The 16,335-nt window shown below is 52.1% G+C and overlaps 2 protein-coding genes across 13 annotated transcripts in view; both read left to right on the top strand.

Moving 5' to 3' along the window:
- Positions 1-318: 318 nt before the first annotated feature.
- Positions 319-9,501, top strand: QARS1 (glutaminyl-tRNA synthetase 1). Of its 7 annotated transcripts, none has more exons than XM_063805279.1 (25): positions 319-479; positions 786-867; positions 1,013-1,160; positions 1,516-1,625; positions 1,782-1,857; positions 2,079-2,143; positions 2,982-3,035; positions 3,189-3,249; positions 3,555-3,626; positions 3,749-3,834; positions 4,013-4,099; positions 4,781-4,880; positions 4,997-5,075; positions 5,157-5,265; positions 5,364-5,494; positions 5,602-5,694; positions 5,808-5,945; positions 6,024-6,111; positions 6,202-6,345; positions 6,466-6,570; positions 6,763-6,855; positions 6,975-7,102; positions 7,197-7,263; positions 7,338-7,463; positions 9,354-9,501. In XM_063805279.1, the coding sequence occupies exons 5-25, from the start codon at positions 1,842-1,844 to the stop codon at positions 9,402-9,404; spliced, it is 1,893 nt and encodes a 630-aa protein (XP_063661349.1). In that variant the 5' UTR covers positions 319-479; positions 786-867; positions 1,013-1,160; positions 1,516-1,625; positions 1,782-1,841; the 3' UTR covers positions 9,405-9,501.
- Positions 9,502-11,065: 1,564 nt separating this feature from the next.
- The window catches only part of QRICH1 (glutamine rich 1), a 64,444-nt gene continuing 59,174 nt past the window's right edge, over positions 11,066-16,335 (top strand). Inside the window, exons 1-2 of one of the 6 annotated variants that reach the window (XM_009445432.5) lie at positions 11,217-11,511; positions 12,958-13,017. The gene's annotated coding sequence lies outside the window, so the exon portion shown is untranslated. 6 annotated transcript variants of the gene reach the window in all.

The raw sequence follows: 16,335 nt of genomic DNA, 5'->3' as shown, positions 1-16,335 counted from the left end.
GGTTTCACCATGTTGGCGAGGCTGATCTCGAACTCCTGGCCTCAAGTGATCCGCCCGCCTCGGCCTCCCAAAGTGCTGGGATTAAAGGCCTGAGCCACTGCGCCCGGCCAAGATTTTAAACCAAATCATCATAGAACTTATGTGAGGTCCCTCCTGGCCCAGACCCGTCCCTTCCCTTTCCTGGCCAGCTGTGTCCAAGTGGGCACCTGAAAACCGGCGGACTTATGGGGCCCCTGGATCGGCCATTCCACACATTCTCTACGATGGAGTCTGGATGAGGGATTTCCTGGGCTTCATTTGTTCAACTGTTTCCATGACAACTCCAAAGCTGTGGCGTCAAAAGCGTGACAGGGACTCGCATTTGCCCTCGAGGACAATTACTATATTGAGATGGAGTTACCAGGGCTGAAGTAGAAAAGTCAGAGCAAAACCACGCCTGTGTCTTCCTCCTGCCTCAGGGACGAACACCTTCCTTCCAGGTCCGTGGCAAATATCTCCAAAAGCCCTGCCGCCTGCCAACACCCCTTCAAGTTCCCAGTTCCACGGAGGCGGAAGCAAAGCCCCCGGAAAGGCCGGTTTGTCCGCCCTGTGTTGTTTAAAGGGGATAGACGACCTTGGAGCGCCCCGCCCCCTCCCGCCAAGGAAGGACCCCATTGGCTCTCCCCGGAGGCTTCACTCTCATTGGTCAGCGAGTGAATGCCGACCTGCAGACTGGGGCCTAAGTTTCTTTTAGTTTCCGGTGTCTCTGCAATGGCGGCTCTAGACTCCCTGTCGCTCTTCACTAGCCTCGGCCTGAGCGAGCAGAAGGCCCGTGAGACGCTCAAGAACTCGGCTCTGAGCGCGCAGCTGCGCGAGGCCGCTACTCAGGTGCGAGCCCCTCTGCCCCCGGCCTGGTTTGCAGACCATGCTGCAACGCAGCGCGGGGCGGGGTCCAGATCCCGACCTGCCCCATTTGTCCCGCCCTTTCCTCTCACTGAGCGCGGGGCTTCTCTCTTGACCCCTCTGACCTCAGGCTCAGCAGACCCTGGGTTCCACCATTGACAAAGCTACCGGGATCCTGTTATATGGCTTGGCCTCCCGACTCAGGGATACCCGGCGTCTCTCCTTCCTTGTAAGCTACATAGCCAGTAAGAAGATCCACACTGAGCCCCAGCTAAGCGGTGAGACAGACCCCTACCTGTCCTGCCAGTTCGCACCAATGCCTCCCTTCAGCCAAGACCCCTGTCTTCCCTTTCTGCCAAGTCCTCCAGTTTCTTTCTAGACACCTAGTTCTGCACAGGCACTGAGGCATGGAAGGGGTGGCCTATGGTGAGACTGACACGGGAACTGTCAGAGTCTGAGGGGGGATCCACTCTCGACACGTGCTTCTTTCTTCCCTGTGTCCTCTAGGGTGGTGGTGCCAGGGCTTAACTTTTCAGGAGGCCAGACTATCCTTGGAGTTTCATGAGATTAGGACCCTGTCTGTCCACTTCTTGGAGCAGAGATGCCACAAACTCACGGGCTCTTTCTTCTCAGCTGCCCTTGAGTATGTGCGGAGTCACCCCTTGGACCCCATCGACACTGTGGACTTCGAGCGGGAATGTGGCGTGGGTGTCATTGTGACCCCAGAGCAGATTGAGGAGGCTGTGAGTCTTTCCCCAGGCATCGTCTGCCTCCCCAGTCCTGGCCATGGAAAGGAGTGGCTCAGTTTCCCTCCTCAGGAAGACCCAGAGTGAGGGTGTGGGTTCCCAGAATATCTCTAAAGGTGGCTTTCCTGAACCACATGGTTTGGCTTTCTGCAGGTGGAGGCTGCTATTAACAGGCACCGGCCCCAGCTCCTGGTGGAACGTTACCATTTCAACATGGGGCTGCTGATGGGTGAGCAGGGCCTGGAACGGGGCTATATTGTTCTCTCTGGTCATGCCTTTTCTTCTGGGCACGAGTGAGAAGGAGTTGGGGGAAGGAACAGGAGTGACTTAAAGTGGTCTGGCTGGGCTCAGGCTCTGGTTCTGGTGGTCAGCCAGGACCTTTCCTTGGGAAAGAGGTGGGGGGAGTACTCTTTTTTGCCTTTCTGCAGCTCCTTGTGCCTATGCTTCTAGGAGAGGCTCGGGCTGTGCTGAAGTGGGCAGATGGCAAAATGATCAAGAATGAAGTGGACATGCAGGTGAGCGTGCTTCACTAAGCTGAAGCTGGCAAAGACTCTGGCATGAACAGAGCCTGGAATCCACTAAGGGATAAAAGGCAGGAAGAGGGCTGGGCATGGTGGCTCACGCTTCTGATCCCAGCACTTTGGGAGGCTGAGGCAGGAGGATTACTTGAGCCCAGGAGTTCAAGACCAGCCTGAGCAACATATTGAGAACTCCTCTCTACAGAAAATTTAAAAATTAGCCAGACATGGTGGTGTATACCTGTAGTCCCAGCAATTTGTGGGGCTGTGGTGGGAGGATTGCTTGACCACTGCACGCCATCCTGGGGTACAGAGTGAGACCCTGTCTCAAAATCAACAACAATAAAAAAAGGTGGGAGGGGGCTGGGCATGATGGCTCACACCTGTAATCCCAACACTATTGGGAGGCTGAGGTGGGCAGATCACCTGAGGTCAGGAGTTTGAGAACAGCCTGGCCAACATGGTGAAACCCCATCTCTACAAAAAGTACAAAAATTAGCTGGGTGTGGTGGCGGGCACATGCAGTCCCAGGTACTCAGAAGGGCTGAGGTGGGAAAATCGCTTGAATCCAGGAGGCGGAGGTTGCAGTGAGCGGAGACTGTGCCATTGCATTCCAGCCTGGGCAACATGAGCAAGACTCCAGTCTGGGCAACAAGAGCAAGAGCATTTTAAGCTAGCAGACCCACATGAGGAGAAGAGATGGGATGGGCTAGGTAGGTTTTTTCAGTCAGTGCTGGTAGATAGGCCAGGAAGCCTTGGGTTGGTGGGTAGGATCAGTCAGGGGCTCCTTGAAAGAGGATACTCCTGCCTCTGCCTGATTCTGGTCTCTGCTCAGGTCCTCCACCTTCTGGGCCCCAAGATGGAGGCTGATCTGGAGAAGAAGTTCAAGGTAGGGATGGGCATGGCCCTGAGTCCCTGAGGGTGAGGTGAGGTATGGTGAGACTTCAGGCTGGGGAAGGAAGTGTCTGACCACAGGGATCCCAAGACCCTATCCAAGAGAAAATTTGATGCCATTTTCTGAAGCACCTGGGGCTTCTTTCAGGTGGCAAAAGCTCGGCTAGAAGAAACAGACCGGAGGACGGCAAAGGATGTGATGGAGAATGGTGAGAAGCTTGAGACTCCTGTCACAGCATTCAGCTCCCTGACTTGTGAACCTCCCCAGAAGAGTCCTTACAGGCTCCTCAGGCCCTTGGCTTACTCAGTACCCTGACTTCTGTCTCAAGACTGGGATTCCTGGTGTTTCTTTTGTTCCCTTTGCCCAGAGACTGGCATGAGAGGCCTCAGATGTCTGGCTCTAGATATCTTGTCTCTGGAATTGAGGGAATAGGGGTCTACTCAGTTCTGTTCTGGCTGTAGGATATGGTAAATGTATCCAGAGGACAAGTTTTCCTTGTTTTGTTCCCCACAGGCGAGACTGCTGACCAGACCCTGTCTCTGATTGAGCAGCTCCGGGGGGAGGCCCTTAAGTTCCACAAGCCTGGTTAGTGGGCATGTCAAAACCCTGGGGAGGGCTGGATCTTGGCAGCAGCTCCTATAGTCAGGCCCCTGGGGTCAGAGGCTTTGGCTGCAGCCTGGTCCTTAGGCTTATTCTGGTCCTGGCAGGTGAGAACTACAAGACCCCAGGCTATGTGGTCACTCCACACACCATGAATCTACTAAAGCAGCACTTGGAGATTACTGGTGGGCAGGTGTGTGGGGATGTGGCCATGTGAGCTTGTGCCATCAAACACCTGCCTGAGTGCCTGGGCTGCGTCCATACTGCCCCATCTCACCCATCACCATGGCCTTCCTGGGAGGGAACATCTGTTTCTTTAAGGTCATCTGAGCTCAGACTTTATTTCTCTTTTCCCATCCCCCTTATTTTAGGTACGTACCCGGTTCCCGCCAGAACCCAATGGAATCCTGCATATTGGACATGCCAAAGCCATCAATTTCAACTTCGGCTATGCCAAGGTAAGCATGTGTCTAGGGACCTGGCAAGCAAGATGACCACTTGCTGTTCCCATGAGTGGATACCATATCCCTGCCTTGCTGTCTGCTCCCAATAATGTACCCAGGTGGGCAGAGGCCATGGAAAGGAACCACATGTGTGACAGATACCTAGGAATCTATTGAGCTTATTGGAATAAATAGCTCCCTCCCTCTGAGGAGTCAGTGAGTTCAAATTTGGGGGAGTTGCCAGTGCAGTCCCTAGGCTTAGAAAGATGCTAGGTTAGATACAGGAAGGTGAGAGAAGCTCTTGAAGGCATTTTTAATTCTGACATGAGTCCGGGTGGGGTGGCTCACGCCTGTAATCTCAACACTTCGGGAGGCTAAAGTGGGTGGATCACTTGAGGTCAGGAGTTCGAAACCAATCTGGCCAACATGGTGAAACCCCATCTCTACTAAAAATACAAAAGTTAGCTGGCCATGGTGGCACACGCTTGTAGTTTCAGCTACTGGGAAGCTGAGGCAGGAGAAACCCAGGAGGTGGAGGCTGCAGTGAGCCAAGATGGTGCAAGATGGAGCAAGACTCCATCTCAAAAAAAAAGAAAATTCTGACATGAGAGTGCTCTGTGAATATCCTAGTTTGATAAACAGGACTGTGGGGCTGATGGATGATGTGGGAGTTCACAGATGGTGCAACTTTCCTAGGCCAACAATGGCATCTGTTTTCTGCGTTTTGATGACACCAACCCTGAGAAGGAGGAAGCAAAGTTCTTCACGGCCATCTGTGACATGGTGGCCTGGCTAGGTATGAACTAGGCAAAGCCTAGAAGGGCTGGTGGTTAGTGGGCCTCTCCTTGGGCCATGGCCTGCCCACTGGGTGTTTGTGGCTGGCTGCTCATACTTTGTTTCATTTTGCCCCAGGCTACACACCTTACAAAGTCACATATGCGTCTGACTATTTTGACCAGCTATATGCGTGGGCTGTGGAGCTCATCCGCAGGTAAGGCCAGGGCCATAACGTAGAGCCAGGCAGGCTGACTAGGTCACAGCCATGCTGGGCACTCACACCGCTTCCCCACAGGGGTCTGGCTTATGTGTGCCACCAGCGAGGAGAGGAGCTCAAAGGCCATAATACTCTGCCTTCACCCTGGAGAGACCGTCCCATGGAGGAGTCACTGCTGCTCTTTGAGGTGGGGTCCTAGAGGAGCATCTGGGTTTGGGTGGGCCAAGGTGCTGAGAATGAGATGCTCCTGTGCTTAGAGACAGCCTGAGTCCTTGTTCCCCTCAGGCAATGCGCAAGGGCAAGTTTTCAGAGGGCGAGGCCACACTACGGATGAAGCTGGTGATGGAGGATGGCAAGATGGACCCTGTAGCCTATCGAGTCAAGTATACACCACACCACCGCACAGGGGACAAATGGTGGGTGTAGAATGGGGTGGGGTGGTGGGGCTGCCGAGCAGGGCGATGGGCCATGGGGTAGGGCAGAGTAGGGCTGGATGGTAGGGCCCACTGCCTATGCCCCACAGGTGCATCTATCCCACCTACGACTACACACACTGCCTCTGTGACTCCATCGAGCACATCACTCACTCACTCTGCACCAAGGAATTCCAGGCTCGGTGAGGGAGCTGGGTCCATGGGGTGGTAGGGCCAGTGGAATTCCAGCAGCCCTTCCTGTGGTCTCTGCCTGGTTCCAGAGCTGGCCAGTGCTAACCCTACTCTCCCACCCCAGACGCTCTTCCTACTTCTGGCTTTGCAATGCACTGGACGTCTATTGCCCTGTGCAGTGGGAGTATGGCCGCCTCAACCTGCACTATGCTGTTGTCTCTAAGAGGAAGATCCTCCAGCTTGTAGCAACTGGTGCTGTGCGGTAGGTGCGGCTGTTTGGCTTATGAAAGGTTAATGGCATATGCTCCCAAAGGCCTTCTCACCACCTTCTTATCCACAGGGACTGGGATGACCCACGGCTCTTTACACTCACGGCCCTGCGACGGCGGGGCTTCCCACCTGAGGCCATCAACAACTTCTGTGCCCGGGTATAGCCCAGCAGGTTGGGTAGATACATTGGGGGTTGAGTGTGGCAGTTTGTGATTGTAGCTGTGACTGATGCTGAACTTTCCTGCCAGGTGGGAGTGACTGTGGCACAGACCACAATGGAGCCACATCTTCTAGAAGCCTGTGTGCGTGATGTACTGAATGACACAGCCCCACGAGCCATGGCTGTGCTGGAGTCACTACGGGTCATCATCACCAACTTTCCTGCTGCCAAGGTGGGCCTGCCTCAACATGTGTGTCGCATGTGTGTGTGTAGCTGGGGGTACACTTGGCTCTGGGCATGGGGGTCCTAATGCTGAGTATGACTCATACCTGTCTCCTGTCTCCTGCTATAGTCCTTGGACATCCAGGTGCCCAACTTCCCAGCTGATGAGACCAAAGGCTTCCATCAGGTTCCCTTTGCACCCATTGTCTTCATTGAGAGGACTGACTTCAAGGAGGTAAATTGTGGGGGTGGAGGGTCCCGTTTGCTGCTGAGTCTGGTACTGGGAACCTTTCATCTCCTCATCTCTGTCAGTCCATCTACTTCCTGCTTCAGATGAACCAATCTTTGCCAGACACGGGGGTAGGGAAGCTTCCCCACTTGTTTGACCCTTGCAGCCTCATGTGTCTACCCTACTTCCTATCTCTAGGAGCCAGAGCCAGGATTTAAGCGCCTGGCTTGGGGCCAGCCTGTGGGCCTGAGGCATACAGGCTACGTCATTGAGCTGCAGCATGTTGTCAAGGTGAGAGCCAGCTGCAGCCTTCCTACTGCAGTGCCTGCTGGGGCCAAGATGTGAGTATAGCCTGCAGTCCTGGTTGTGGTTCCCGGGTCTAATTGCTGCTCCCCTCCCCCCACTTCCAGGGCCCCAGTGGTTGTGTAGAGAGTCTGGAGGTGACCTGCAGACGGGCAGATGCTGGAGAGAAGCCAAAGGCCTTTATTCACTGGGTGTCACAGCCTTTGATGTGTGAGGTTCGCCTCTATGAGCGACTGTGAGTGAACAGAGCTGGGGTGGGGGCAGGTACAAGATGCACATTGCCTGCTGTGGCTGCCCAGCTGGGGGTATGACCTTCACTTTGGCTGCAGATTCCAGCACAAGAACCCTGAAGATCCTACTGAGGTGCCTGGTGGATTTTTAAGTGACCTGAACCTGGTAGGTTCGTGAGGTTTGGGGTGAGGGAGGTAGGCCTCCCTGGTTGGATGGTTGCCTGAGTTCCCTGCCTGCAGGCATCACTACACGTGGTGGATGCAGCATTAGTGGACTGCTCTGTGGCCCTGGCAAAACCCTTCGACAAGTTCCAGTTTGAGCGTCTTGGATATTTCTCCGTGGATCCAGACAGCCATCAGGGAAAGGTGCTTGACTTTACTCACCTGCCCTCATCTGCAGCAGTGACAGTGGCTGCCGTTCATTGTGCCAAGTGCTCTGCATACATTCCCTTAGTTAATCCTCACTACCTGAGGGAGTTGGTATTCATATTCTACTAATGAGGAAACTGGCACTGAGGATAACTCCAGGCACAAAATTTTGTATGAAGGCTGCCTTTTTTTTTGAGACAGAGTCTTGCACTGTCGCCCGGGGCTGGAGTGCAATGGCACCATCTCGGCTCACTGCAACCTCTGCCTCCCAGGTTCAAGTGATTCTCCTGCCTCAGCCTCCCGAGTAGCTGGGATTACAGGCGCCTGCCACCACACCCGGCTAATTTTTTATATTTTTAGTAGAGATGGGGTTTCACCATGTTGGCCAGGATGGTCTCGAATTCCTGACCTCATGATCTGCCCGCCTCGGCCTCCCAAAGTGCTGGGATCACAGTCATGAGCCACTGCACCCGACCTCTTTTTTTTTTTTTAATTATTATTTTTTGAGGCCGGGCATGGTGGCTCACACTTGTAATCCCAGCACTTTGGGAGGCCAAGGCAGGCTGATCACCAGAGGTCAGGGCTTACCACCAGAGGTCAGGAGTTCGAGACCACCCTGGCCAACATGGTGAAACACCCGAAAGATATTATTTTTAATATCTTTCGTTAAGGCAGCTAATAACCTTTCTTTTTATTTATTTAAGAGACGGGGTCTTACTCTTGCCCAGGGTGGTGTGAAGTGGTGCAATCATAGCTCACTGTGGCCTCAAACTACTGGGCTCAAGCTATCCTCCTGCCTTAGCTGAGACTACATGTGCACACTACCATGCCTGGCTAATTTTAAAACTTTTTGTAGAGGCGAGTTCTCACTGTGTTGCCCAGGTTGGTCTTGAATTACTGGCTTCAAGCAGTCCTCCTGTCTCAGCCTCCTAGAGTGCTGGGATTATAGGCATGAGCCACTGTGCCCAGCCACCCTGCCATCCTTTTTTTTTTTTTTTCTTTTTTTGAAACAGTATCTCGCCCTGTTGCCCAGGCTGGAGTACAGTGGCACGATCTCGGCCCACTGCAACCTCCGCCTCCCAGGCTCAAGCCATTCTCCTGCCTCAGCCTTCCAAGTAGCTGGGATTACAGGCACATGCTACCACGCCCGGCAATTTTTTTTTTTTTTGAGACGGAGTCTCACATGTCGCCCAGGCTGGAGTTCAGTGGCACAATCTCGGCTCACTGCAAGCTCTGCCTCCCGGGTTCACGCCATTCTCCCGCCTCAGCCTCCCAAATAGCTGGGACTACAGGCGCCCGCCACCATGCCCGGCTAATTTTTTCTATTTTTTAGTAGAGACGGGGTTTCACCGTGTTAGCCAGGATGGTCTCGATCTCCTGATCTCATGATCCGCCCGCCTCGGCCTCCCAGAGTGCTGGGATTACAGGCGTGAGCCACTGCGCCTGGCCTAATTTTTGTATTTTTAGTAGAGACGGGGTTTTGCCATGTTGGCCAGGCTGGTCTTGAACTCCTGACCTCAGATTATCTGCCTGTCTCAGCCTCCCAAAGTGCTGAGATTACAGGCGTGAGCCACTGCACCAGCCCACCCTGTCTTTCTTACTCCTTAAAGTAGGGGGCAAACATGGTGGTTGTTATAATCCATATAAAACTATACCCTAGACCCCCACGGTGGTTGTTATGGTCCATATAATACTATAGCCTAGAGCCCCATTCAGTCCCTTACCCAAAGTCACAAAGTTATTGAGGACCCGGGCCTCCTGACCCTTAGTCCCTCGGCTTCTTTGGCTTAAGAAGGATGTTAGGGGGAGGTGTCTGTGGTGAAACCTGCCCAGGCCTCCCTGGCCTTGTTCTGGGTTGGTGGTCATCCTTTTCCCTCTGCCCTCCAGCTTGTCTTTAACCGAACTGTCACACTGAAGGAAGACCCGGGAAAGGTGTGAGCTGGAAGCACTGAACCTACCTCATCCTCCTGGAGGGTGTGGCTACCCTCGCCACCCCAAATTCCATGTCAATAAAGAACAGCTAAATTCTCCTAGAGTCTGTGTGTTATCTCTGCACTTCTAGCATCTGAAGGCCCTGAAGACATGCTGGTGGTGGTGGTATGATTGGGGGATGGAGATGTGCCTTTTGCACATTTTGTCTGTGGGAATGGACTTTCCCAGAACAGAGTGGTACTGACAGCTTTGAAAGCACCGGTGCACTTTTTGGTGCTTAAAGGCAGGGGCCTGGGTAGGATTCATACCCTCCGCACCTGGTCTGAGAGAATGGAGGGCCCTGGGGTGTTTGTCCATGGTTAGGACCCCTGTGCCAGAGGGATCTAAAAGGTTTGTTTCTGCTGGTGTGGAGAGGCCTAGCTCCCAGTCTGATCATTCAGCATATAATTTTTTTTTTTTTTTTTTGATACGGAGTTCCACTCTAGCCCAGGCTGGAGTGCAGTGGCTCAATCTTGGCTCACTGCAACCTCTGCCTCCCGGGTTCAAGCGATTCTCGTGCCTCAGCCTCCCAAGTAGCTGGGATTACAGGCGGGCGCCACCACTCCTGAATAATTTTTGTAATTTCAGTAGAGACGGGGTTTTGCCAAATTGGCCAGACTGGTCTGGAACTCCTGACCCCAGGTGATCCGCCCGCCTCGGCCTCCCAAAGTGCTGGGATTGCAGGCGTGAGCCACTGCATCCAATCAGCCTATAATTCTTTTTTATTTTTGAGACGGAGTCTCACTCTTGTCCCCCAAGCTGCAGTGCAATGGCGTGATATCAGCTCACTGCAACCTCTGCCTCCCAGGTTCAAGCAGTTTTCCTGCCTCAGCCTCTTAAGTAGCTGGGATCACAGGCATGCACCACCACACTCGGCTAATTTTGTATTTTTAGTAGAGACGGGGTTTCACCATGTTGGCCAGGCTGGTCTCAAACTCCTGACCTCAGGTGATTCACCCGCCTCGGTCTCCCAAAGTGTTGGGATTACAGACTTCAGCCACCGTGCCCGGCCCATTCGGCATATAATTTTTGAGTGCCTACTACGTGCCAGGCAAAGTGAGATGGGGCATACGTGCTGTGGTGGCCTTCCAAGTTCACGGGAGGGGAAATGGGTGACCAAGCACTGTATGGGAGAGGTCTCCCTGGGGCCTGTGCAAGACTGGAAGAGGTTCCTGACCCAGCCTGGGCCTCAGAAAACATTACTCTAACGAAGTGACTTCTGAAGGGAATCACGAAAGACTACGGGGAGTTTGCCAGGATAAGAGGAACAAGGGCAAAAGCTCCGAGGCAAAGAGTCTACAGCAGGCTGGAAGCCCTCTGGGGGCAGTGTAGGCTGCTGAGGCCCGAGTGTGCCTGCAGCTTTAACGCCTTCCACATTTTCCCTGTATACAAACACTAGGCTACCCGGGGGCCCGCTTTAAGGTGGACCCAACTGCGGAAGGCTGAACTCAGATGGCAGCAGACAGCGGGAGTACCAGATGCTGACTCCTCCAGGAGGTGAGCAACCTAGAGGCTTCCCAGGCAGGGCACGGCTGGGGACGCCAGGCCCAGGACAGAAGTTTGTGGGCTCCACCTTAAGCGAGAGGCCGAGCCCGGCCAGGCCCCGCCCCGCGTGGGGGTGCTAGACCAAAGGAGGCTCTGGCGGGCGACGGAAGGTGGGTCCAAAGAGCTAGCTTGGAGCCCTATCCTTCCGAGACTCCACTACTAGGCCAAGCCACGGCCCTAGCTCCGCCCCACATGGAGAGGCGTCCATGGGCGGAGCGAGCCGCTCCATACCCTAGGATCCACTATCCACTCTAGCGGCCAGAAGCGCGGCCACCTTCCCCTGCTGAAGCGTTCACTTTAATTCTGGCCGGTAGGCAGTCCCAGATCTCGCGGGATCCGACGCCCCGATTATCGCGAGAGGAGCAATCGGCTCCTATTGGCTGTGAGGGTTGAATGTAAGATGGCGCCCAGGGAGCTGTGAGGAGAAAACCCTGTCGGTCTTGGAGCGACGACGGCAGAACCAGGGTCCCTGGCGGTGCGGCGGGGCCGGCGGGTGCAGCGGAGGCGGCGGCGGCGGTGACGTCGCCGGGTGAGGGCTCCAGTGCGGGTGGGGATGCGGCGAGGCTGTAGGCCTGAGACGGGGGGGCCCACCCCACACAACGGCGGGCGGGGGCGGGCGGGCCGCTACCGCTGGGCCCTGGAGAGTTCGGGGCGGCTCCGGAGCCGAAAACGTTCCTGGGCTCGCGCACCCCGCCCTGTGGATGGGGGAGGGGTGGCCCGGGGATTTGGGTGGGCGCGGCGCGAGATGGCGCGCCGGTGCGGGCGCGCGGCTGAGCCTGTTTTTACGCGCGCGCGCGCGCGCGCGCTGTGCGGCTCTCGGTGCGCGTGGCCGCCGACGTGCGCGTTCCCGGCCCGGATATCTCTGCTCTAGGAGCTGTGGCCCGTGGGCAACCGCGGCTTTCTGGAGCGCGCGCCTGTCACGACCCCCAGTTTTGGGGCGCGCGCTCTGATGTCGGGTGGCGGTGCTGCCTCGAGAGCGCGCAGGAGGCTTCTGCTGAGCAGAGGGCCGGCCGCGGCTCGTTGCGCTGGGAAGGTTGAGGATTGGGTCCTTTCTGGTCTGGTGACGTTCCCGGGCATCCGTGGCCTCGGCCTGGAGAGAAACCAACCAGCTTTGCTGTCTGGCTTGCGGTTCCGCTCCTCTGTGAGGGGGGCGAGATTGCCCGTTCTCCTCGAAGAATGCCGTTACTTGAGGCCCAAGTACGGTGTGGGTGCTTGGGTAGGGTGTTTCTCTGCTTCGGAAACCAAGCCCTCTTGGCTTGAGAGGGCAGTGAGCCCCTTCGGATTTCCTCACCTTGTACTGGGCTTTGTGCCGGGCAGGGAAGGTTAATATTAGAAGGCCCTTGAGTGGTACCTGCTTATCTTTCATTAGAAACTAATACGTCCATAAGCGTAATTCATACACGTCACCTCTGTGCGCTCCGGAAGGGAATTCGCTTATGTGGCCCATGTGAACTCCGAGGTCTAAAATGCCAGTTTAAATCCTTAAACGCAGCTTTTCTTTTGCGTAAGTGGGAGGGGCTTACTTTAGTCTATTAAGGGCCCACCTTTGCCTCAGCCAAAAAGTTGGCCTTAAACAAAATGGAACAACCTGAGAATCAGTGCTTTACCTTTTTTGAAATTGCAGAAATCCCAGCAGAAATTACTAAAATCTGATAGTGTATCACTGTAAAAGTCACTTTTGGTGTAGGATTTCAGTCCTTTTCAGCTCTTTTTTTTGACCCTGCCGCTGTGTTTTGGTTTGTTCTAGAGAAATAGGCACCTCTTTTTTCTAATACAAAACATCTGCTAGTTTGATTTACAGTCTTGCTCAATTAAGCTTAAGGAAAAGGAAGCTAAGAGGAAGTAAAATCAGCCATCAAATTTGATAATGGTGGGGTAGTTCTTTCTAATGTACTGTATTGTTTTTAAGAACAAAGTTAAAATTAATAAAAAGAGGCTGAGGATGGAAGGAACTTTTTTGTTCTATCTTCTTCAGAATATTAGAAGTCTTAAGAACTCAGGACAAGCAGCAGAAATACATGCAACATGGTGACTGGTGAGTTAAAATTGTTAATATCCTGGAAGTATGTGTGCACAGTTTTTTTTCTGGTAATACTGAAGCATTACAAATCCTGTCAATTCTGGGTGCTGTCTTCCAGAAACTATTAGGTGCTGTAAAATGAAGATGTGGGAGAACGGCATCTTTGAATTCAGCCACAGTTCGCTACTTGCTCAGTTTTCTCCTCTTAGGATATAAGTCAGTGGAACCCGCAGATTTAAGCGTTTGCAGGCTTAGCTTTTAAAAGGACCTAAATGGTTCAAAGAAAAGCTGTAAAGTTTTTCTAGGATACACTTAAAATTTTGACTTTTTTTTTTTTTTTGAGACGGAGTCTCACTCTGTCACCCAGGCTGGAGTGCAGGGGTGTGATCTCGGCTCACTGCAACCTCCGCCTCCCTGGTTGAAGCGATTCTCCTGCCTCAGTTTCCCAAGTAACTGGGATTACAGGCATGCAGCACCACACCTGGCTAATTTTTTGTATTTGTAGTATAGACGGGGTTTCACCATGTTGATCAGACTGGTCTGGAACTCCTGACCTCGTGATCCACACACCCCCCCGCCCCCCCCCCCCCCCGGCCTCCCAAAGTGCTGGGATTACAGGCGTGAGCCACTGCGCCCGACCAAATTTTGATTAATTTTTTAGGCTTGCTTGTTCTGGGTTATCTTTATTTTTAACTATTAAGCTTGAGATCTTCCTTTTAAATTGGTGTTTATAAATACTTTTTCTCCAAGTTTGTCAACTAAGATTTACTTATTAGATGTCTTCCTTCGGGTCCTCTCTGATGAATTTCCTATAACTCTTCGAGAACCTCTGCAGTTCCACATCCTCTCTCCAGCTTATGTTGCCATTTCAAACTAAAGATCAAATAGTGGTTTAATTTTCTTGTAAATTTGGATTGCTCTAGGAAAGTAACCAAAGTCAGGGGCTCTGGATGTGGCTGCCTTTCTTTAAGGCAGCTTCAGAATCAGGGATGTCTTTCCTTACTTTGGATATGCTTTTTTTTTTTTTTTTTTTTTGGATATGCTTTCTTTTAGTTTAATTAGTTGTGGTTTATACTTCATGTGCCATATTTCTTTCTTGTCTGCTTTTTAAATGGCTACTCGATCTGTAAGGGTCTCTGATTTCTGAATTAGCCTTAGAATTAGGTGTTACATGAATACCTGTTCTTTTCTTTTTCTTTTTATTATTATTATTTTTTGAGACGGAGTCTCGCTCTGTTGCCGGGGCTGGAGTGCTGTGGTGCAATCTTGGCTCACTGCAACCTCTGCCTCCTGGGTTCACGCCATTCTCCTGCCTCAGCCTCCGGAGTAGCTGGGACTGCAGGCTCCCGCCACCATGCCTGTCTCATTTTTTGTATTTTTTAGTAGAAATGGGGTTTTACTGTGTTAGCCAGGATGGTCTCAATCTCCTGACCTCGGGATCCTCCCACCTTGGCCTCCCAAAGTGCTGGGATTACAGGTGTGAGCCACCGCGCCCGGCCTATTTCCTGTTCTTTTCTGTTATTCTGTTGTACTGCATTTTGTTCCAGATGTTTTAAGTCCTCTTCAGACTTCTCTTAAATGCTTCCTTTGTATTTTTTCCTAGTTATTACATTAAATTCTGATTTCTGTTATTAAATTGATGTGGCTGCATGAAGAAATGGTAGATTAATTTCTTCCTTTGCTGAAAGAGGGAAGGAGTGCTCCTTTGGTCTCACTCTTCAGGCCAGGGCAAAACTGTAGGTAGAAATGGTGGCTGTGTCAGAAGGCTAATATTTTTCTCTTTTTCTCTTTTCTCTTTTTTTTTTTTCTTTGAGATGGAGTTTCACTCTTGTCGCCCAGGCTGGAGTGCAGTGGCGCGATTTCGGCTCACTGCAACCTCCACCTTCCGGGTTCAAGCAATTCTCCTGCCTCAGCCTCTGGATTAGCTGGAATCACAGGTGCCCGCCACCACGCTGGGCTAATTTTTTTTTTTTTTTTCTTTTTTTGAGACGTAGTCTCGCTCTGCTGCCCAGGCTGGAGTGCAGTGGCACGATCTCGGCTCACTGCAAGCTCCGCCTTCTGGGTTCACGCCATTCTCCTGCCTCAGCCTCCTGAGTAGCTGGGACTACAGGTGCCTGCCACCACGCCTGGCTAATTTTTTGTAGTTTTAGTAGAGATGGGGTTTCACCGTGTTAGCCAGCATGGTCTTGATCTCCTGACCTCGTGATCCGCCCACCTCGGCATCCGCCCACCTCGGCCTCCCACAGTGCTGGGATTACAGGCGTGAGCCACTGTGCCTGGCTGATGTCCGGCTAATTTTTTGTATTTGTAGTAGAGACGGAGTTTCACTATGTTGGTCAGGCTGGTCTTGAACTCCTGACCTCGTGGTCTGCCTACCTTGGCCTCCCAAAGTACTGAGATTACAGGCGTGAGCCACTGCGCCCGCCCATATTTTTCTTTATTTTAAAATTTGTGAAATATTTATCCATCCATGTAAATTTAGGCGATCTCTGTACAATTTAATGACAAATTATAAAGTAAATGCTGGCGAAAGTACTACTTTTTCAAGAAATAAAACAATGCCAGTATCCCTGAACCCTTCGTGGGTCCCTTCCTGATCACAGCTTCTCAAGCCGTACAGACAGCTGTTATTCTGTGATAACATTCTTTTTCTTTTTACATTTACCATCTCCGTAGCCCTTAACCTAGTTTAGATTTCTTTCCTTATGAGTTTTGTATAAATGGAGTCATGCTGTATTATGTTGTCTTAGCATAATGTTTCTGAAATTTGTTCACATTGTGTGCAGCTGTTCATTTCCATTTTTTATGTAGTATTCTGTTGTATGAATACACCATAAGGTATTTATCTGTTCCACTATTGATAGATATCTGGGTTGCTTCCAGGTTTTGGCTGTTAACAATGCTGCTGTGAACATTCTTGTATTAAGTACCCTTGTTAAAAAAAAAAAGTTACTTCATATATACTGATGGGTAAAATTGCTCAGATTCGTGGAATGGATATTTTCAGCTTCACTAGATAATGCAAGTGGTTGTGCTAGTTTACAATCCGTCAATATTTGGGAAAAATACAAATTTTAGTTTCCTGATTGAAAATAGAACCATGGCCGGGTGCAGTGGCTCATGCCTGTAATCCCATCACTTTAGGAGGCCAATGCGGGCGGATCACCTAAGGTCAGGAGTTCCAGACCAGCCTGGCCAACATGGTGAAATCCCGTCTCTACTAAAAATACAAAAATTAGCAGGGCATGGTGATGGGCGCCTGTAATCCCAACTACTCGGGAAGATGAGGCAGGAGAATCGCTTGAACCTGTAGGCGGAGGTTGCAGTGAACTG

The sequence above is a fragment of the Pan troglodytes genome, chromosome 2 (assembly GCF_028858775.2).
Source record: "Pan troglodytes isolate AG18354 chromosome 2, NHGRI_mPanTro3-v2.0_pri, whole genome shotgun sequence".
Taxonomy (NCBI): domain Eukaryota; kingdom Metazoa; phylum Chordata; class Mammalia; order Primates; family Hominidae; genus Pan; species Pan troglodytes.
This window is presented reverse-complemented; position numbering and strand designations above follow the sequence as displayed.

Excerpts from the sequence above, each read along its gene's own strand:
- QARS1 (XM_009445454.5), top strand. The coding sequence starts at position 697 with ATGCCGACCTGCAGACTGGGGCCTAAGTTTCTTTTAGTTTCCGGTGTC. Across the intron at positions 5,946-6,023 it reads GTAGCAACTGGTGCTGTGCG|GGACTGGGATGACCCACGGC; the intron begins GTAGGTGCGGCT and ends TCTTATCCACAG. Across the intron at positions 6,346-6,465 it reads CCAACTTTCCTGCTGCCAAG|TCCTTGGACATCCAGGTGCC; the intron begins GTGGGCCTGCCT and ends CTCCTGCTATAG.